At 47.7% G+C, this 22,748-nt stretch overlaps 2 protein-coding genes across 3 annotated transcripts in view; one reads left to right on the top strand and one right to left on the bottom strand.

Moving 5' to 3' along the window:
- Positions 1-2,388, top strand: part of LOC142660872 (para-nitrobenzyl esterase-like) — a 32,373-nt gene extending 29,985 nt beyond the window's left edge. The window contains exon 10 of the mRNA XM_075837881.1: positions 1,926-2,388. The gene's annotated coding sequence lies outside the window, so the exon portion shown is untranslated. The remainder of the gene's footprint in view (positions 1-1,925) is intronic.
- On the bottom strand, positions 1,195-15,942 carry ARFGAP2 (ARF GTPase activating protein 2). Of its 2 annotated transcripts, XM_075837883.1 has the most exons (17): positions 15,754-15,942; positions 12,503-12,621; positions 12,102-12,174; positions 11,878-12,009; positions 9,477-9,557; positions 9,221-9,329; positions 9,084-9,140; positions 8,058-8,102; positions 7,620-7,672; positions 7,412-7,548; positions 7,205-7,336; positions 6,421-6,546; positions 6,185-6,322; positions 4,605-4,737; positions 2,264-2,357; positions 2,029-2,147; positions 1,195-1,939 (listed from the first exon to the last, which is right to left on the bottom strand). In XM_075837883.1, exons 1-17 carry the CDS (start codon positions 15,823-15,825, stop codon positions 1,919-1,921), a joined length of 1,641 nt encoding a protein of 546 aa, XP_075693998.1. In that variant the 5' UTR covers positions 15,826-15,942; the 3' UTR covers positions 1,195-1,918. The 2 variants fall into 2 exon arrangements, with proteins under 2 accessions (XP_075693998.1, XP_075693999.1); XM_075837884.1 differs by lacking the exon at positions 8,058-8,102 and having other exon boundaries at positions 15,754-15,940.
- Between the last annotated feature and the right edge of the window lie 6,806 nt (positions 15,943-22,748).

Below are 22,748 nucleotides of genomic sequence, written 5' to 3'. Positions count from 1 at the left end.
AGATGTCCCATAGAAATGAATGGAGCGCCGGTCCGGCATGAGCACAAGCACTTCATTTTCATGGCTCACTCTGCGTGACTCTCTGTCCCCCGTTCTCCTTAGGGGATACATGTGTTTTGTGGGACAATCCCTCAGGGTATGTTCACACGTAGCGTAAACACTGCAGCTTTTCCGCAACTGATTTGATTGTGGAAAATTTGCAGCATAATACAGTAGCAGCGGATTAGATGAAATGTGAACAAATCTCATCCACACAGTGTGGAAAATATACGCCAAAAAAAAAGGCCCATAAACTGACTTGAGGTGCATGATTTTAATCCACAACATGTCAATTTATTTTTTGCGGAATCGCTGCTCTTCTGTTGTGGGTTTTCCCCATCGAATTCAATGGGGAGGTACAACCTGCAACAAAAAGGCGACTTTTGCTGCAGAAATGCTGCAATTCCACTACAAAAATTGCAAGTGAGAACAAAAATAAAAAAGTTAAATTTTTTTTATAATTTATTTTTTTTTAAAAATCCTATACTTACCCCCGGCTGTAGTCATGGCGACACATCCTTCAGTTCTGAGTGCAACTCTGCCTCCTGCAACAACGTTTCGTCCCACGTAACTGCTGCAGCCAAACAAAGCTGTAGCGGTCAAACTACTGCGTCATCCCAGGAGGCCAGACTGCGCTCAGATCAGAGGGACGCATCGCCATGACAATGCGTGGGTGGTAACTTTTTTTTTTTCTCATCCCTGCAGAATTTCCGCAGTGAACATAATACCAGAAAAACTGCACCACAATTTGGTGCGGATGTTCGGGTGGAATTCTCTGCGGCTCTCGGGACAGAAACGCAGCGTATCCGTCCCGTGCGTCCTTACCTCAAATATAAAAGTAATGATTGGTAATTTTTTGAGCAACACCTCCACCAGTTTGCCTAATGGTTTGTTATGGTTTAGCCAACAGGTCTAGAGAAGGAGAATATTGAGGAGGTGAAACGTTTGCAAAGTAAATAAAACACTGATGGCGGCATTTAGGGGGTCTGTGTTATGAGATGTGGCTGAGGAAAAACCAAGAAGTGAAAATAATTCTGCGTTATGTGCACCCCCAACTCTCCTCGCTGCTGCGGTGGCAAAAGTGTCAAAGTTTTCTGGAAAGTTGGCAACTTTAGACCGTTGCCATATATTACGAGAGAGATCACACAAATGCGCTTGTGCCTCAGTATCTTTATTCACTTTTACTTGGTCAACACTGTAAATAACAATCTGAGAGGTGGCGGGGGGGGGGGGGGGGAGGGCGATAAAAGTGACACACCCGACCTTGCACCTGACAGTCACCTGTGCACAAAGAGACGACAAAATAAATACACATGCAGCCAGTCTCTATGGAGTATCTCCCGCCATGCAGGGACCGTGCGGACACCACGACTACTTCTGTCCCAGGACGCTCTACACTTGAAGGATTACAATTTTAAAACCACAACATTCACACGGGGACCAGAGAAGTGAATACAGGACATAACAGGGTCCCCAGCCAGACAGTAACAGTCGTGAATTCCCGAGGATGAGGTTCTTTATCAGCGTCTCATTCAGTCATAACATGCTACACAGATAGACCCTGCCGTCATATACATAAGAGACCCCATATAGTCATCTCACACGAACACACAAGTCAAAGCACGCAGTCTCCGGGCGTCCCTCGCAGGAGGGGGGGGGGGGGCGGCATAGACATGGTGTAAGTGGGGCGAGTAATGCTCCTGTAGCGGGCGTGGTGTTAGAGGAATACTGAAGCGGGCATTTTCTATAAAGGGGGACTTGCCACCTGCGGGAGAGATGCGGGTTACTCCCTCCCGTCCTGACCCCTCCATTCCCCTAGCCCCCTATACATGGGTAAAATGGAAAGTCTACAGAAAGTTCTGACTTCTTCTCTCCTGATTTAGTAGGAGCTGTATCGATCCTGTGGGGGAAGAAAAGCAGAATTGGTAAATCTCAAACCAAACGGAAGTAAAAGGGGGAATAAATCAATTGCGTTAATAAATGTTGGACCTGCAGAGAGTTCATCACGCCATTCGCCAGGACAGCCATCTTGCCTGCAACAGATTTTACTCCCTGCTTGAAGTGGGTGATGTCGGCAGACGGGATCACGTTACCCAGGGAAACATTAGCTGTGGGTAGAAATAGAACCTGATCACTATACAGTCGTGAATGATGGAGAATTATAAAAAAAAAGAAAAGCCGAAGGGAAGAAAAAAAAGAAGAAGAAGAAGGGAAGAAGGTTTACCTCCAGGATTTACCGAGTCGGACTCTCCAAAAAGATCAGCGGAACTGATGGAAGTGCTGGAGGATAACTGCTGCAGGCGAGATCTGGCCTCATACTGCCAATAAAAAGGAAAGGTTTGATTATACATGAAGTAATAGGGAATTCTGAGATTATACAAATCGCACCCTTCACTTGTGGGGGATTCACTAAATAGTTCCTATAGTTAAAAGGGATTGTTTGTATAATCATGTTATACACTTTTCCAATATACTTTCTGTATTAAAGAGGCTTTCCCATATCACCTATCCACAGGATAGGGGATACATATTTGATTGGTGGGGGTACAACAGCTGAGACCACCACGAATCAGGAGAACGGGCTTACCTTGTCGTCGTCCCCCCTATGAATGGAGCGGTACTGCGCATGCTCGGCCACCACTCCATTCATTTCTATGGGGCTGCCAAAGGCAGCGCTCAGCAGCCCCATAGAAATAAACGGACCGGTGGCCGAACATGTGTACTACCGCTACATATGCGGCTCCCATGAACGGCAAGGTAAGCCCATTCTTGTGATCCGAGGGGATCCCAGCAGTCAGACCCCCACCGATTGATAAAAGATTTATTAAATCCTGTGGATAGGTGATAAATATTGATAGTGAGAAATGAAAGCGGTTTTCCCATAGTTTAAGATCTCTGCTTGCTGTTATTCAGTAGGAACATTTATGCTTTCCTTCCAGTGGATAAAATTCTGTCCATTGTCAGGTGATGTACACACAGGTGCATGGCTCGTAACATGGTCATGTGATAGACAGGTGCTGAGATCGTTAGAAGACACAGCTCCGATACGCATACTGTAACGAGCCGTGCACCTGTGTGTCCATCACATGACCATGGACAGAATGAAAACTGTTCCTACTGAATGACAACAAGCAGAGATCTTGAAAACCGTAAATAATCAATACAGAAAGTATATTGGAAAAATTATACAATAAAATAACTTTACAATTGGTGAAACCGGACAATCCCCTTTAATATTGATCATTTCTTTATTTTTTTTATAAGAGATCATTGATTTATTTCTGCAGTATAGAACATAAAAATTCTGGTCACCTAATAGTGCAATATAAAGCTCAAAATAACCCGAATAAGCGCCATATGCCATTGGCCAGGGTTTTCTACCCCAACCTGGTGTGCAATACTGAAGAAACTGCACTGCAGTGAAATATCGCCCCCTAGTGGATACATTTCCTCATTGCACGAAACGTGAAAAAAAATGATGAAAGCCAAGTTTCATAAGCAGAGACGCACAGGTAAACATCCTAAATGCTGTACCGCAGTATCGTTCAGAGGATCCCACTCACTGTGCGTATTTATTAGCTGGCTAATTGCAGCAATTACAGATTTCATGAAGGGCTTAGGTACATGGTTCATATGCACCCCTATTATACAGCACTTCTCGCTTCCAGCATCTTCAGAGTACGGCTCGAACCTACTTTCCCCAGTTTTGCACAGTCTAAGCTGTAGTTCAGGGAGGATGGGGAAGCAAAACAGCCCAGCTCCGGGAACACAGCGGCTCTATGACGAGGCGACGGTCATAAATCTGTCACTGCCTAATAAACGCTCCTCCTTGTGGCAGCTGAAAAGGTTACAGAATGAGTTACAGTTGAGAGAACATTGGAGCGGCCATGCAGAGCAAACGCGGATCCATAATGAAAGGCAGAGACACATTTCAGAGGCAGTGCACGCCAGGACATCAAGGCTGGTGATTTCCACACCAGTGAATCAGTGCCCTGGGGGGAGAAATGGGGCTTTGTGCAGATTATAAAATGGTGAAGGATTAGACGGTGGAGAGAAAGCAGCCAATGAAATCATCGACTAGAGGGAATCTCACCCGTTGCTCCGTTACTAAAGAATAGTCAATGGTACAATCAACAACAATGCAAATTCTACATATGAAGGGATAAGATCAGGGGATATTGGTTTTCCATTGTTTATATGGCGCCAGCATCTACCGCAGCGCCGTACAGAGATCGTTCATCAGTCCCGATCACATACACACGGGGGGGCGCAATGCCATAGGAAGCCAAGTAACATGTGTGAGAAGAAAAAAAGAGAGAAGCCAAAATAAATCCATCACAGGCAAGAAGAACATGCCAACGTCTACATGGAGTTTGTATGTTACTGTGTGGTGGGTTTAAGCCCTGCACCCGAGTGATCGCACCTATAGCCGCAATATATACATCTGGCAGGGGGAGGCGGTAGATAAAGTAGTGAATGTGCAAAAGACAAACCAGACAACACAGCGCTACAGAAATTCACACTCATGCGTTTAGGAGTTAGGGGGGACGGGACGGTGGTCTTACCTCGGCGTCTTGCTCTCTCCCGAAGAACATGTCTGAGGAGATCGCTTTCGCGCTGGCAAATTTTGTGCGTGCCTCATTGGACTCTGCACTCGCCGGAGCCGGGGTGCTCTCTGGCTTTCTCCTATTCGCAGGCCTGTGATAGAAGAATACTTCATTAATTCATTGCATCAGATTTAAAAAAATGAGAATATTTTCTTACTCTGTTTAGCTTTACTTTTTACCTGCGGGAACGTGATTTTTTTTTTGCATGGCTGTTGTGGAGAAGGGGGTTCACATACGTTGGATGTGTGACACGGCCACGATGCGGCCAACAACAGCACCATGTTCGGAATGGCTGTCACACAGCCTGTTCATCGCCGCGCGTTATTGCGGGTAAAACAGCCCTTGACCTGCAAAATCGTGCGGCCATAAAAGGTGTATTAATTATTGGCCACGCAATTTTTCAGGTAAAGTGCCATTTTACCTGCAATAACTGCCATTAAACTGCAATTTGAGAGCCGCACCGAATATGGTGCCGGCGCGGTTGTTGGTCACTTCGAGGCCGTGTCAAGGCCGCTCCGTGTGGCCTTACCCCACAGTATCTCGGGAAAAAAGTGAACCCCTAGGGGAGCTGTACCTATTTTTTTTCATAAGTGACCCCTTTACAAAAAATTGACAATTCAGCCCTACAGTAGGCCTGCCAGAACCCTGGTGCTGCGTACCGCTGGACAGAAGGCTGCAGAGACTGAATAATTGCTCCGTTGGCAAGACCGGGAAGTGACTCCTCTACGCAGAAGCGCTGGGGGTCTCGGCCGAGGGGACAATTTGATCAGCTTATTGTCATGGGAGCTTCCTAAGAAGTGGAGATTGTCAAAAACAGAGAATCCATTTAATGTCAGGCAGATGTGGACAGAACTTTAATTTCATTTGGAGGTCTGGGGTACAGGTCCTCTCATTGTATCATATCACAGTGCTGTAATAGTGCTGACCAGTGAATTTTACATAGGAGAGGCCAATGTATCCAGGCATTTTTTATTGATGGCTTATCCTTAGGATAGGTCATCAATATCAGATCGGTGGGGGGGTCCAACTCCTGGGACCACCACTGATTGATGGGGCCGCAGCGTTCAATGCCGCAGCCTTTTCCTAGTTCACAGGCACAGCTCCATACACTTCCATAGCGCCTGTGCCTGGGATTGCCGTTCCGGTCCTATGCAAGTGAATGGGACGGAGCTGCAATGCCAGGCACAGCCATTACGGAAGTGTATGGCGCTGTGCCTGGTAAACACTGAAGAGGCTGCGGCCCCTTCAGTCAGACCCCCACCGATCTAATCTTGATTGCCTAACCTAAGAATAGGCCATCAATAAAAATAAAAAAATCTAGATCTCCCGCTCATGCGTAGTTACTTCTCTGCTAGAAATGGTGACGGCCAGCCCTATTTGGGAATCGGAGGGCTCCCAGCAGTTCAACCTACACCAATAAGAATTTATCGCATCTACAGAGGGGTAGGAAAAGTATTTCTGCAAACACTGCAGGGCGTTTATTTAACCAGCGGAGAACTGACGTTACTTATCGGCCGCTCAGAGGAGAGATAACTCACCGGTCTCGTGCTGGCTGAATACTGGAGATGGTCACCTCTCGCTCTTCCTCACACTTATCGGTGGACCCCCACGTTGAGATTTCGGTTTCCCATCGGGGGCTAAATCCGTCCCCTAGTGAGAATGGGTTATCTTTATATCTAAAGAGAGAGGAACAATTCACTCTTCAAACTGCGAGACCAGATTATACAAGAAACGTTCGTCACCTACGTTACCATAGAATCAAAGTAAAACATACTTCGGAGGACCCGAGGTAAAGCTGGCGTCTTCCAGGAGGTCAAGCTGTGAACGGGAGGATTTAGTTGCGACAGGCGTTTCTTGCTCAATGACATGCATCTCTGACAGAACCGAGTGTGAGATGGAGCTGGACAAAAAAACAAACGAAGAGTTAAAAATACAGGTAATCCCACCATACAATGCTGCAAACTAACGTCAAATAAAATGAAACAGCAACTCACTTGACAACACTGGAGCATCTTTTCTTAGAACCCTGCATAGTGCCGTCCCTCTGTTATTCCTACTGGAAATGTATGAATAAAGAAACAACTGGACATAACCAATGCCCTTCTCAATGGGATGTGTGCCTACACCCTCACATCAGTGTTAACCGTATCAGACTGTCCAGGAACACATTCCATTAACATGTATAACGGTAATATCCTGTCAATATATTCATACATTCCCAGGAGGAGTAACAGAGGAACCGCACCATGAAGAGTTCTTAGAAAAGCGGCTCCAAAATTATTATTTTAGGGGTAATGCAAGTATTTACTAAAACAGACATGTCAGGAGAGCGGACATCTACTCCTGAAATGTAAGCAAGATTATTTCTATTCACAGACTGTATGAGAGATCTTGAAAATGTTGCGGAATTGATACATAAAGTATATTCCGTATAAAATAATTAAGCTTTGACATAAAACGGATAACCCCAGTAATGTAGAGCTTGGTGCCTTGTTCTGCACAACTAATAAAAAGTGAACGTCCCTACATTAGGATAGCACGATGTAGGGCACGCGTACCTGCGGGAAGCCAGGCCCATCCCCAGACGCTCAGCCTGCTCTCTCTTCTTTCCCTCCAGGGTCTGCAGCTTCTTGTCCTCCTTCTTGCGATCTATCTGGAGCTCTTGATAAGCCAGCCTCATAGAGGAGACACTAGACAGAGAGTCCGGATGAACTTGTGACGTTCGCACCGCCGCACATAATGGCAGATGACACCCAAATACTCACAGTGACTCCTCGGCTTCCTTCTGGAGCTCGGCCGCCTGCTGCTCCCGCAGCTTCTCGGCAACTTGTGCTTTTTTCTCAATCTCACTAAAGCTTAGGCTGCTGACTTTTTGGGCACCAAGACCCTTCTTAGCCCCTAGCTGTAAGACAGGAAGGTGTGAGGACCATACCACCATTTTAGCAAACCCACACCCGATCTATCGTTGCTTACTCCTTTCTTGGCAGCGGTGGGTTTCTTCTTCCCGATGAGCGATGGTTTCACCTCTACAAGAAAGAGACACAGATAAAAAAAAAAAGGGCTGTAATGCACATGGTCTTTGTGTTAGTAAACAGGTGGCAGAGCACAGCAATGAACCCCATGCCAGACATTAGATATGGTTAATACTGCAGACCCTGAACAAGCAGGTCCAGAGTGAGGTATCCTACTGTGCAGATCATCAAACGCAAGATGGTCACACATGGGCAACTTTGCATCTTATTGACACTAAAGCTTGCGAGACTGGGGATCCGTAGACATCAAGCATACGTACGGCCGCTGCAAAGTCACCAATGCGTAGCCAGCCTTACAGAGTCTGCGCTCAGACACCTCCAGCATAAAAGACATGCCAAGCGCGCAGCAGCCAGACCGAGCAAGTCACCATCTGGTCACCTGTGCTGGGGGATGGCTCCTGAATAGAAAGACACATGGCCAGGTCTGAGGAAGAGAGGAACATGTACGAGAATTCAACAGATGGATGGAACACTAGGAGAGTCCGTCAGTGCAAACTCTGGAAGAAGCAGCCCCCTCCCCTCCACACTGACTGCTAGACGTCATTCAAATACATGCAAACGTTAAACGCCCCCCCCCCCCCCCCCATGGTGGTTTAGATCATGTAGAAGTGAAATCCACACTGCATCCTGTAGACTAAATATAAGCTATAGAATAAGTAGAGTAACTATGTAAATATATTACTTATCTGGTACTGATTCGGAGTTTCAGCCTGCATTATAGTCCAGAGCTGAATTCACAATGCAGTCCTTGCTGCCTCAATGTCTAACCAGATCTGGCACTGGCGGCTTTTGTTCTGGTTAGTATCATCCTTACTCCGGCCACTGTAACCCGACGTAGGGAAAAACTAACCACTGCATTATAGGATGCGTCTGTCAACAAACCGGTTGACAGTTTCCAATGACGACCAGCAGAATTCTGAATGCAGCTCTGCGTTACAACAATAGATAATTAAATGTAATTACAAAAGTTAATAAGCTTATGTAGAATATATCTATGTATAAATGTTTTACAGGTGCGCATGCCTCCTCTCCGTCCTTTTACTTCCCTCTCCTGCTGCCACGCATGCTAGCAGACAAACCCCATATATAGAAGAACTATGAGGTTCGGCCACATATACGTACTGTCAGAAGAATGCATAGATGGGGGGAGGCCACATTGCCAGACTTATAAACAGGAATGCTAGATCACTACTCCTCTCCCTTGTTGCATTAGTGCGGACAGGGGGAGATGTGAACAGCGGTATAAGGACCCATGGGCGAGGGGTTAACATTACATTATAGAAAAAAATGCAATGCCATTACATTTTATGGTTACAACAACTTTGTTTTGTGGGTCACTATTTGCCTTGGATCAATTTGCTCCACATACCGAGTCCTAAAGAGACTGAAAACTTGGATCACAAACCTATTGTAGCTTTGGGCGACGTGCTCAGATTATCAACACTGGGACCTGAATCAGCACCTGCAAGAAGAAACGGATGAGTCCTGAACAGGACAACAGAAGATCTAATACCACAAGTCACGGGATGAGGCGACACTCACACGGGGGCTCAACATTGGCACTGGGGGCACTGGTTGGTGGCTTTGCTGCTGGTTGGATGGTCTCTGGTACTTGCTCTAGAACTGGTGTTGCCTCCCAGGAGATGGAAGACTATGGGATAGAAAGTAGAGTTACATTGAAGGCTGGAGCCAGGACATTGCATATTAGCGGAGCGAACCCTGACCCGACCAGCAGTGTATACAGGTTACATTGTGGATATAAATGTCACTTCTCAAAGAAGGGAAGTGTAGGCCGTACCTGGGTCAGCTCATCAAAGAAGTCAGACTGCTTCTTCTCTGGAGAGTTTGTAAGAAGGGAATTCATCCCATCTGTCCAAAGCTGCAAAAAAAACAAAACGTTCAAATCTCAGACGCAGCTCTATTAATACGGTGCAAAAATATCGGTCTTAAATAAAATCACCCGTCACACGTCTATTCTAACTGCAAGGGGAAGAGTGGCATTAATATTAAAGAGGACTATTCTGCATGAAATAGCAATTCCAGAACATCTGATCTTAGAACTCTGCATTGCGCAGTTCCTCAGTTATTCCTCCTGGAAACAAACAACTGGGCGTTACCATTTCCCATGTTAATGGGGACCCTAAAATGTTCAACACTTTCAGCATTGACTGACAAGTGGAATGGTAATGCCCAGTTGTCAATTTATACATTTTCAAGAGGAACAATAGAGGAACGGCACAATGCAGAGTTCTAAGAAAATATCCTCCAGAATTGTTGTTTCATGGTCCCCTAAGATTCTTGTTCTTTTTTCAGTTTGTTTCATTTGTAACCGAATTCTCTCTCCTTAAGGGTTTGTGCACACACACTAATTACGTCCGTAATTGACGGACGTATTTCGGCCGCAAGTCCCGGACCGAACTCAGTGCAGGGAGCCAGGCTCCTAGCATCATAGTTATGTACGACGCTAGGAGTCCCTGCCTCTCTGCAGGACAACTGCCCCGTACTGTAATCATGTTTTCAGTACGGGACAGCAGTTCCACGGAGAGGCAGGGACTCCTAGCGTCGTACATAACTATGATGCTAGGAGCCCGGCTCCCTGCACCGAGTTCGGTCCGGGACTTGCGGCCGAAATACGTCCGTCAATTACGGACGTAATTAGTGTGTGTGCACATACCCTAACTCCTTCCTGACGAATGACATATACTTACGTCACAGCCTGGTAGGAGGAGTACGGAGCGGGCTCATGGGCTGAGCCCGCTCCATACTACGTAGGTGTTGGCTGTATAATACAGCCGACACTTCACTGTAACGAGAGGGATCCCGTTTGTTTAACCCCTTAGATGCCGCAGTCAAAAGCAACCGCGGTATCCAAGCAGTTAGAAAGAGGGGGGCGGCCCCCTCTGACAGCCCATTACCCCCCCCCCCCCCACAATACGATTGCGGGGTGTTGATGGTTGTCATGGCAGCTTGGGGGCCTAATAAGGTCCCCAGGTCTGCCATCTTTGTGCTGCTATCAAGCCCTGAGCCTGGCAGGGATTAATAGGAAACTGTCAGAATCACGATATACTGCAATACATTAGTATTGCAATATATCATGCAAGTGATCCAAGAAACCATGGGGGGAATAATAAAAAAAGGAGACAAAAAAAGGAGTAAAATAAAAAGCTTTTGATGGGTTGTTTTTTTTTTTATAAAAAAAAGAAATATATATTAAAAAGTAAAAAAAAACAAAAAAAAATAAAAAAAAAAAAAACACAAAAAAACCAAAACACCTTTTCCCATTTCCCGCTAATGCACTGCAAAAAAAAGAAACCACGATTGGTAACGCCACGTCCGTACGTACGTAAAAGCCTGAACTATTACAATATAACATCATGTAAACGTCACGGTGAACACAACAAATAAAATGTTCAAAAAAACGCCAGAATTGTTTTTTTGGGTCACCTCGTCTCCCACTAAAAAAAGTGATAAAAAACGCTCATAGACCCCAAAATTGTACCAATAAAAACGACACCTCGTCCCACAAAATATAGCCCTCATACTGCTCAAATCGACGGAAAAATAAAAAAAAATGATGCGTCTCGGAATCTGGCGACACGAAACAAAATTTGTAACAATTTGTTTCTTTCTTGTTAAAAGTAGCAAAACATAAAAAAGACATAAACTTGGTATCGCCGTCATCGTATGGACCCGCAGAATAAAGTGAACAAGTTCTTTTTATTGCACTGTGAACGGCGTAAAAATTAAACTAAAAAAAACAAAAATGAAGGAATTGCTGTTTTTTTCCCCATTCCACTCCACAAAGAACTTGTATCCAGTTTCCCAGTACGTGATGCGGTGCAATAAATGGTGCTGTGAAAAACTACAACTCAACGGCTTTATCGGCAGAAAAATAAAATAGTTATGGGATATGGAACGTGGGGAGAAATGAAAACGGGAATAAAAATCCGAAAAATGGCTGCGGCGGGAAACATGAGACGTCACCAGCTCTAGACCAGACCCAGGTGTTGCGATGCTCTGCAGGGGACATAGATTTGCATTACAGTAGGCGACTATTTAGGACACAGTGGGAGCTGGCGCCCCTCCACCTTTTGTTGGGGTCACCGTGCGTGGATACGCATGTGAAATATTTTTTAATAACTAGAAACGAGACAACCCTCTTTAATATTTCAGCCGAATGTCCCTTTAAGGGCACTCACATCAGTGCCATGTTTAGACATAGCTGAGCTGGCCAGTTGCCGAATCTTCTCTCGGTACATCTGAGCACCACGACTGTTGTACTTGGCGTTGGTGTCGTTGGTGGTGCAGCCGTGCTGGTGAAAGAAAGAATTCTGGAAAAAAAAAAACAGAACGTGACATTTTAAGCAACGGAAAATAAGACGAACTGGCGAGACAGCAATTTATTACGACCAAAGATACTCACAGCGTTGACGTTGCCCCCGACTTGCATACACCTCAGCTGGTACCAGCTCCAGTTAGAATCCAGCTCAGTGGACCTGTCGATCACACAAACCTGCCATTAATGAACAGAACCTAGACTGACCCGCACAAGTCCTATCCCAGGACCAGCCTCAAGGGTTATTCCCATCTTATAAAGTAACGGCATATCGCTAGGATACGCAATCACTTTATGATCGGCGGGGTCCAGGTGGTCGGATTCTGATAATGTAGGGGGTCACAGCGCTGATTTAGCGGCGCAAACCCTTCACTGTTTTTCCTTGCACAGCGAGGTGACGATCCATCCGGGTGATTTATATACATGGGGACAATCCACACCAAGCTCCCCCTATGACCGTGCGGGTAACCTCTAAGAAAAGCACCCACCTGATGAAGCTGAGGTGAACCCCCAGGGACCGGTGTATGCCGGAGCAGTCGATGCATAGAAACACTCCATAAGGGATACTGGCCCAGCTGGGATTCTTAGCTCCGCAGTCAAAGCAGGACTGAAAGAAACAGAGTGGAAAGAGTTAATGAGGGAGCAGCAGCATCAACTGTACTAATACGACCATAGCAAAGTGTCATGGAAAAGCAAAGACATCACAGACGCTGCACTAAGCATAGCACAGGATCAGTTCTTCGTCACCAATTTCAAGATCTCTGTTTGCCGTCAGTGACTGACAGCTCAGAAGATTCTTCTGGGCAAGAAATATTGGAAAGGTGAGTGTATTTAAAACGCATAGCAGATCACCAGGACATCTCCCCGTAAGGCTCTGGGCACAACTGGTTTCCATGTATAAAAAAAAAAAAAAAAAAAAAAAAAAAAAAAAAAATCGATACCAGGACCTAGTGCCGGATCCGTCGTACGACCAATACAACCGCCGCCCGACAGACCTTATTGACAGCCTGTGCATGCTCTGCTATAGGTATTATACAGGCGTATAGAAATCACATCCAGTATAGTTCTATGGATTTAACCTTTAGGCCTAATGCACATTACGGTCCGCATCCTAGCCGCAATTGCGAATAGTATACGACACATTCTATCCTATCGGCCAATGCACATGACTGTGGTTTCCGCAGTCCGTGCATTGGCCGGGAGCCCGAAGGTGAAAAAAAAAATAGGAAAAATCATTTTACAGGCCGCATTTGCGTGTGCACGGTCCATGATTGCGGACGGCTCGCGGATGACACTCCTCTGGCCGTCCGTGCCATCATCATGGACCGTGCACACTGCTATGGTTGAGCGCATGAGGCCTAAGAGTTCACTGTCATTTATAAAGGAAGTCCCCGAGCAGAGATCTTGGGGACCAGGGGCTTTACGGGCATTGCACAACCTTCCTACACGCTTCTGTGGGGATTTACAGATCATGCCACAACGAAGATCAACATTAAACGATAGTTTTATCATTCAGCTTTTCCGGAATTCAGACGGGTCCATTATCATTTCAATCACGGAGACACAAGAGAACGATTATTAGATAACGAATTCAGATCATCGTCTGTAGTGAAATAGTCTGATCCTCCCAGAGCCAAACCAATCTGCTCCGGGGATCTGCTCCCATTCTTTTCTAGAGACAATTGCAATCAATAGAAGCTTTCCTGTGACATTGTCGGAGGAGGGGGAAGGGAAAGAGCAATGCACCTTCACAAGCGGCACACGGGAATGGACTTTATGGCGAAAAAAAAAACACTTTTATTTTGTTTACATATTGAAAGACACTCCGAATGATTCCTATTCGGTAAAATTAGACAGTGCAAACAATGTATGTTGTAATCCTAGGTAAATAAAATCACCTTGTGTATAAGAGCCGCCCTGACAATCAGCTGATCGCCGAGGATCCAGCTCCTGAGACCTCCAAATCAGCTGATTTTGCTGGAAAAGTTGCCATCAACTGATAATTTTTCCTGCAGGGGCCACTACTGGGGACATGTGGTATTACATGACAATCATTCAGATGAACGGCCAAGTCTGACAGTGCCGCTGCTGGATAGAGGGGTGGTCCCATGAAGATAACCCCTGTCTCAGGGGCGTAGCTTAAGGCTCATGGGCACAGATGCAAGAACTCAGCTTGGGCCCCCCTAAACACCAGACCCCTGCGTGTGCCCAGCCGCCTTGCCCAACAGCCCCCATATGGTATAATGCCCCCTATATCAGCCCCCATATGGTATAATGCCCCCTATATCAGCCCCCATATGGTATAATGCCCCCTATATCAGCCCACCATACAGTGTAATGCCCCCCCATATCAGTCCCCTATACAGCATAATGCCTCTCCATATCAGCTCCCCATACAGTATAATGCCCCCCATATGTGCATAATAGAAAATTAACATAATTACTTACCTATCCCCGTACCCACGCCGGTTGGAGGATCCTTCTTCTCCTCCTCTGGAATGTGCTATGAGTGACTCGGCGCAGACAGGCGCGATGACGTCGCTACATTGCGCCTGTCTGCGTCGAGCCGCTCAGGGCGTAGTGAATGCTGAAGCAAGGAGCCGTCAGCTCCTTCCTCCAGCATTGAATGGGGACCTCGGTGAGTGGCTCACGACCCCCCAGGGGAATGCGACCCACAGTTTATATTGTATTGTATAGTTTGCGGTGGAGAGAGGGGGGCCTGTAATTTAACGCCCCCCCCCTCTCCACCGCAAACACAGACAGCACAATACACTCTGCAGCTCACCAGGAGTCCTTCGCACCACCGGCTCTTCCACACTGGGTGGAACGCCCCTCACGTGACGTCACGGTCACATGGTACACTAGGTGTACCATGTGACCATAACCAGGAAATGCCAGCTTCATGGCACAGACAATTTAGTTAATCATGCCTGCTGCATGGCAACTGCGACCCCTATAGCTACGCCACTGCCCTGTCTATATGCCCTATAAGGGTACATGGACGTCAGAGGGGGATCCCATTTTTGGCTGCCACGTAATACTCCATTTTCCCTGCAGAGGCCGCTGCAGGGAAATAGTCTGGTTTTCCCCGGTAACATCAGCTGTTAGTCAGGGGTGTCAGTAGCCGGTCCTGGGATGAGACAATGGCTCTCCTTCTCATACAGGGGGATCTCGAGTCGGACAGTCTCTTAAAATATTCTTTTTAACAATTTCCGCTTCTGGGAAAGCTGGGTGACCACTAATACGGCTGCCATTACTGAGCTCCCTGCAGTTGTCACGCAGCTTTCCAAGGCTCCTAAATGGTAAATGTGATTAGTTACACCAATAGTCTGTCTCCAACCTGTGAGGAAACTACAACTCCCAGCATACTTTGACAGTCACAGGCTGTCAGGGCATGCTGGGAGTTGTAGTTTCCCAGCAGCTGGAGAGCCACAGGTTGGTGAACACTGAATTACACAGCAGTATGTCACCTCTTCTCATTACCAGGCAGTGTTGTCAGAGAGTCTGGGAGAGCTGGGTGACTGCTGTGGGCAGTGTTGTGGCAGCCACTAGAACATAAGTAAAGATGACAGGGTCTTCGCTATCTGCTGTGGATCAGAACGCCAATGACAGGACATGCTGGAACTTGTTGTTCAACACTAGCTAGACATTACCAGGCCACCGCACTATACGCAGCTCCATCAGCTGGATAAAAGTCCCTGACCTCCTCAGCTAGCACCCTGCACCACCCCCGCCTCACCTTGTTAGTTGGTGCAGCCCGCAGACGCTTAAACACGGCTTGGATCTCTGCTTTAGTCGGCTCAGCAGCCATGTTTTCTGGCTCACACCACGGACCTTCAGTTTCCCCACCAATCACAAAGCAGAATCAATCCCTGTGAGAATCTGCAGTAACTGGCCACTCACAGAGAAGAACACATTCGGCTGAATTTAGCCCTGGTCACATGTTCTCTTCTCTAGGGGCGGTCCCTAGCACTGGTCACGTGTTCTCCTCTCCCCCTCTCTTCTGCGGTTTCTGAGGCCGTTTTGCATAACCACGCCCACAGTTACACAGCCTGTCTATGGATCTCCCATCTAAGCTTCTGCTCATGGTCTTTCCCCTACGCTGTAGCTTTCAGCTGACACATGGGACACATTGCTCTGCATGCTGCCTGTGGTTAGGAGAGGACGCTGGGCACAGGGCCGCCATCAGGAATTTCAGGGCCCCCTACAGCTAAATTTTTTGGGCCCCCCTACCGTGGCACCGCCTGTTAACGGTACTCCGTCCAGCACTATATCATGGTACCCAGGGCGGCCATCAGGGGGGGTATTAGGGGTACTGATGTGAGAGGCCCGGCCAAACCTAATTGAAAGGGGGGCCCGGCAAACTGCCGCGACTTGCCTTTGGTAGAAAAAAACCAGGCCCCTGCAATGGGGCCCGTTTTTTTCACCAAAAGAATGTTGTGAGCTGCGGGCCCCCCTTTCAATTAGGTTTGGCCGGGCCTCTCACATCAGCACCCATAATACCCCCCCTGATGGCGGCCCTGGGTAGCATGGGGGTCGTCATGGGGCCGTCAAACACCGCCGCCCGTGCGACCGATCGCGCGCACCCGCAAACTCCTGCGCATGGGCACCCGCGACCGCCTGGAACCGCGCACCGAATTTTGAGGCAGATATTGACCTGCCCACACTATCTTGCCGCGTTTTTTGCCCGCGGCGATTGATGACAGCAGACAAAAAAACGCAGGGAAAAATGCATTTTCTGCCTCCCATTGATTTCGATGGGAGGTCAGAGGCAGAACCGCGGCAAGAAAGGACGTGCTGCTTTTTCTTTTTTCCGCGACTGGCTCCCATTGATTTCAGATTAAATCAATGGGAGGCGGTTTTGGAAGTTTTTTGGTGCTGATTCTGACGCAGTGTCCGAGTCAATATCAAGGCCCAAAAACTCTGTGAACTGGGCCTTATTGTTAGGGCTTATTCAGACGAACGTGTAATACGTCCGTGCAACGCGCGTGATTTTCACACGGACCTATGTTACTCTATGGGGCCATGCAGACTGTCAGTGATTTTCACGCAGCGTGTGTCCGTGTGTCCGCTGCGTAAAACTCACGACATGTCCTATATTTGTGCATTGTTCGCGCATCACGCACCCATTGAAGTCAATGGGTGGGTGAAAATCACGCCCAGCACTTCCGCAGCCGTATAAACTATGAATGAAAACAGAAAAGCACCACGTGCTACAAACATACAAACAGAGTGTCATAATGATGGCGCGAAAATCACGCAGCCGCGCATCATACGCTGCTGCCACACGGAGCTGTTATGGACCTTTTGCATGCGCAAAACGCCATGTTTTTGCGCGCGCAAATAGCACGCGCTCGTGTGAATCCGGCCTTAGGGTAGGAACACACTAGGCATGAACACTGCGGATTTTATGCAACACATTTTATTGTGGAAAATCCGCAGCGTATCACAGTCGCAGCAGAGTGGATGAGATATGAACAAATCTCATCCACACTCTGCAAAAAAAATTGACCTGCAGTGTGGCTTTTGGCTTTTTAAGCCGCAGCGTGTCAATGTATTCTGTGGAATCGCTGCTCCTCTGTTGTGGAAATGCTGCGGTTCTGCCGCAAAAATCACACATGAGAAAAAATAAAAAGGCACTTTTTTAAATTTATAAAAAAGTTTAGACTTGCCCCGGCCGTAGTCCTGGTGACGCGATCCTCTAGTCTTAGCGCAGCTCAGCCTTCTGTCATGACGTTTCATCCCATGTGACTGCTGCAGCGGTCACATGGTCTACAGCGTCATCCCAGGAGGCGGGGCTACGTTCAGAAGAGAGAGATGCGTCACCAGGACTACGGCCGGGGGAAGTCTAAACTTTTTTTTCCCTGCAGGATTCCCGCAGCGGACATGCCTCACGAAACCTGCACCACTACTTGGTGCGGTTTTGCTTGCAGAATTCCCTGCGGCTACCGGGGTGGATAAGCTGTGTAGTTTTACTCAGCATATCCGCCTAGTGTGTCCCTTATGATGTCGCTCCTGGAGCTGCTGCCGGTCTCTAAATAGGCAGTTGGTCCAGTAGAATTTGGAATTATTTTTTTTTGTGAACCAGCTTAAAAAAATACAAAACTTTTGTGTTAGGGCCTGTTCACATCACTGTTCGCTTCCGCTCCGGGGTTCCATCTGAGGTTTCCGTCGGGTGAACCCCGCAACGGAAAGTGAAAGTGACAGCACAGCTTCCGTCACAATTAGCGCAGTCGACTGCACTATTGATTCCGTCCGAAAACCAGCCGGAATGGTGACGAACGGAAACCATTAGCGATGTTTCCGTCACCATTGAGATCAATGGTGACTGAAACGGAAGCTGTGCTATCACTTTCACTTTCCGTTGCGGTGTTCACCCGACAGAAACCTCAGATGGAACCCCGGAGCGGAAGCGAACGGTGATGTGAACAGGCCCTAACACAAAAGTTTTGTATTTTTTTAAGCTGGTTCACAAAAAAAAATAATTCCAAATTCTACTGGACCAACTGCCTATTTAGAGACCGGCAGCAGCTCCAGGAGCTGCGCTAAGAATAGAAGATCGCGTCACCAGGACTACGGCCGGGGTAAGTATAAACTTTTTTATTAATTTAAAAAAGTGCCTTTTTTTTTTCTCTTTTGTGATTTTTGCGGCAGAACCGCAACATTTCCGCACCAGACGAGTGGCGATTCTGCAGCATAAATTGACATGCTGCGGCCTAAAAAGCCACACTGCAGGTCAATTTTTTTTGCAGCGTGTGGATGAGATTTGTTCAAATCTCATCCACTCTGCTGTGACTGTAATACGCTGCGGATTTTCCACAATAAAATGTGTTGCATAAAATCCGCAGTGTTCATGCCGAGTGTGTTCCTACCCTAAGGCCGGATTTACACAAGCGTGTGATTTTTGCGTGCGCAAAAAACGTGGCGTTTTGCGCATGCAAAAGGTCCATAACAGCTCCGTGTGTCAGCAGCGTATGATGCGTGGCTGCGTGATTTTCGCGCAGCCGCCATCATTATGACTCTCTGTTTGGATGTTTGTAGCACGTGGTGCTTTTCTGTTTTCATTCATAGTTTATACTGCTGGGAAGTGCTGGGCGTGACTTTCACGCACCCATTGACTTCAGTGGGTGCGTGATGCGCGAACAATGCACAAATATTGGACATGTCGTGAGTTTTACGCAGCGGACACACGGACACACGCTGCGTGAAAATCACTGACAGTCTGCACGGCCCCATAGAGTAACATAGGTCTGTGCGAGGCGCGTGAAAATCACACACGTTGCACGGACGTATTACACGTTCGTCTGAATAAGCCCTAACAATAAGGCCCAGTTCACAGAGTTTTTGGGCCTTGATATTGACTCGGACGCTGCGTCAGAATCAGCACCAAACAACTTCCAAAACCGCCTCCCATTGATTTAATCTGAAATCAATGGGAGCCAGTCGCGGAAAAAAGAAAAAGCAGCACGTCCTTTCTTGCCGCGGTTCCGCCTCTGACCTCCCATCGAAATCAATGGGAGGCAGAAAATGCATTTTTCGCTGCGTTTTTTGTCTGCTGTCCTCAATCGCCGAGGGCAAAAAACGCAGCAAAAAACGCGGCAAGATAGTGTGGGCAGGTCAAAATCTGCCTCAAAATTCTTTAAGGAATTTTGAGGCAGATTTTTTTGGCCTGCAAAAATACTCTGTGTGAACAGGGCCATACATAAACAGCACTTTCAGACACTTTACTCACTGTGTCAGAAGAGCTGCTCCCACTCCAGTCCTCGTCAGGCGATGTCTTCGGTCCAGATGTCGTCCTTCACCTCCAGGCTCCAGAAAATTGCGGGGATCGAAGAACTCCTGCCGTCGCGCAAGAACTGGACTCCTCCCCCTCTCCTTACGCAGCTACGCTCTGGAGGAGGAGAAGAAGGAGGAGGCGGAGGCGGAGTCGGACGAGGAGGCGCTGGACGAGGAGGCCGAGGAGGAGGACGAGGAGGCGGAGGAGGAGGACGAGGAGTCGGAGGCGGGCCAGCAGGTAATTAGACTGTGCGCCGCTGTTCTTCCCAGTTGATTGGTCGCTGTACTTTTGGTGCGTGCGCACCGCATCCCTCTCGGCGGCGGGCACGAGCGGGTTGCTTTCCAGCCTTCCCCAGGTCGTTCGCGCGTGAGCGCGCGTTTGCGGTAACGAGCGCGCCGCCGCGCGCTTGCGGTCGTTCGCGCGCGCGGTCGCGCGCGGTGTTTCGCGGCAGTGTTAGATGAGAGGGGGGCCCGCAGCTCACAGCGGTGTTTGATGAGAGGGGGGCCCGCAGCTCACGACATTGCTTTGGTGAAAAGAACAGGCCCCATTGCAGGGGCCTGTTTTTTTCTAACAAAGGCAAGTCGCGGCAGTTGCCGGGCCCCCCTTTCAATTAAGTTTGGCCGGGCCCCCTACAGTAGTACCCCTAATACCCCCCTGATGGCGGCCCTGGCTGGGCATGCACAGTAGTCGGAGAAAGTGGCTGCTGGATCACTGAAGGGGACCTGTTCTCATCTGCCCCAGCACACACCAGTAAACATACCTCCCAACTTTCAAGTATCTAACCCCGTCCAATCTCCGCCCACACATACCACGTTCAGCCCACTCAGTATCATGTTCCCGTAGGACCCCCCACACAGTATAATGACAAATAGCTGCCCCCGTACAGTTTAATGCCCCCTTATCTGCCCCTAGTGCCAGTGCCCATGTAGATAGTGTCACACACAGTGCCCATGTAGATGGTGTCACCCGCCCCCCACCCCTGTAGATAGCACCATTGAACCTCCCTCTAGGAACGAATCCCCAGCCAGGGAATCGGCCACGTTGTGCCCAGGGATTCCACTCCAGGAAGAGCCCCTGCCGTCACTGTCCATATATGGACAGTGGCGTAAGGCATTCCCTGTAGGAGCAGAATCCCTGTCCAGAGCGTCGACCACGCTGTGGCCAGGGATTGCACTCCAGGAGGAGCCAATGCTCTTGCCGGGGATTCCGCTCCTGGAGGAGCCACTGACATCACTATCCATATATGGACAGTGACGTCAAGGCCTTTCCCAAAACAGGAGTCCCGGTCAGAGATCTTGCGTTGCCCTCCCCGGGGACTCCATAGTTGAAAGGCCGACATCACTGTCCATATATGGACAGTGACGTCAAGGGCTTCCCTGGGCTCCAAGCTTAAAGTAGCGCTGTGCGCCTTTCCCCCTCCCGTCCTTATATTTATTTATTTTTTCCTCCTCTTTCATTTCTTGCTCTTCTTCCACTGTGTCTTACATTTTGGGGTGTGTTTACCAGTTAGCATGGATTTGAACAACACTGTCCTATCTATTAATATGTTTACTTTGCACTGTTCAGTGAAATCCGTCTGCATTTCTGTCTGTGTTTCAATTTCCCTTATGTACAAGCTGTATTCTTATTGTTTGGAAAGTGTGGCTGTTGGTCACGAAGATTTAAAAAAAAAAAAAGTAGCGCTGTGCCTAGGAATTCCTCGACGAGTGGTACTAATACTGAAGCAGGGAGCTGACGATCCCTTACACTAGCATTGGATTCAACTGTATCTGCATCCTGAGGATGCAGATACAGTTGACACCGAGACATACCACCGGCCGCTTGGGACAGCGTAACACCGTCCAGAAACCGGGACTGTCCCGCTGTATCCGGGACGGTTACTAGGTATGTAGTAAATAGGACCATGCACATGCGCAGATTCCACACTAAATGCTTGTTCATGAGCCTGCAAAGGAGGAGCTGCTCAGTTTGCCGTTAGAGTGATGACTGACGGATAAGTCCTCGTTCACATCTGCACTATTGTCTCTGGAAAATCACGTCCCCCCCCTGATGGAAAGCCAATGGGACCCACCAAAGTCAATGGGTTCTGTCAGAAAGGTGGCGGTGTCCGTTGTGCAACGGAAACTGTTGCCTCCGTCATTCCTTTGTTCTGCACCACTGACGGAGCAGAACAACTAAACAAACCAACGCAGGTATGAACAGGGCCTTAGAGAGATAACTGAATACAGCAGCTGGCCATGAACTGAAATACACTGCAGGTACAGAAGACAAATGGGAGACCAATTAGAAATGTGATTTATTTAGCAAAATACATACAAGGCAATTTAAAAAAAACAGTGCAAAGGTGTACATAGCCTTTAAGCAATCAGGAGGCACATTTTCAGATTCTGCTGGACTTCCCATATACCGGTGTTTCAGGCATCCTATTGGTCCACCGTGTCCTCAATGCCCACCCCATTTACTTCTTGTTTAGCCACAATGGCCGCACGCCACAGAAAGCTGACTGTGCCCGCCCTAATGGTATATACAGGGGTGATGGAAATTTTATACCGAGATAATGTTGGGCTGATACATACACGGATAATGGTGGTTATATATGGGGATGATGGCTGGTATATACAGGGATGATGGGAGTCCCTTATATAACCCCCATATTCCCTGTATATTACCCCCAAAAGGAGAGATCAGCAGCACATGGCAGTCCAAAACTCATGGAAAACTATTTTATATTTCACCCAACGCTGGATGTGGGTATACTAGGACACATGACTAATATGATAATATTTTAATATAGTATTGTACATCCTAGTATAATAGCTAAAGAAAATTACCTTATGAGGTTTAGAGTTAGTTATATGTCGAAATTTTGATCTAAGGTATGCACACGGTGACGGGCGGTAGTCATGTAGACTGGACGCTTCCATGATTTTAATACGTTGTGACGTGGCACATTGGGT

The sequence above is a fragment of the Rhinoderma darwinii genome, chromosome 9 (genome assembly GCF_050947455.1).
Source record: "Rhinoderma darwinii isolate aRhiDar2 chromosome 9, aRhiDar2.hap1, whole genome shotgun sequence".
Lineage (NCBI taxonomy): Eukaryota > Metazoa > Chordata > Amphibia > Anura > Rhinodermatidae > Rhinoderma > Rhinoderma darwinii.
This window is presented reverse-complemented; position numbering and strand designations above follow the sequence as displayed.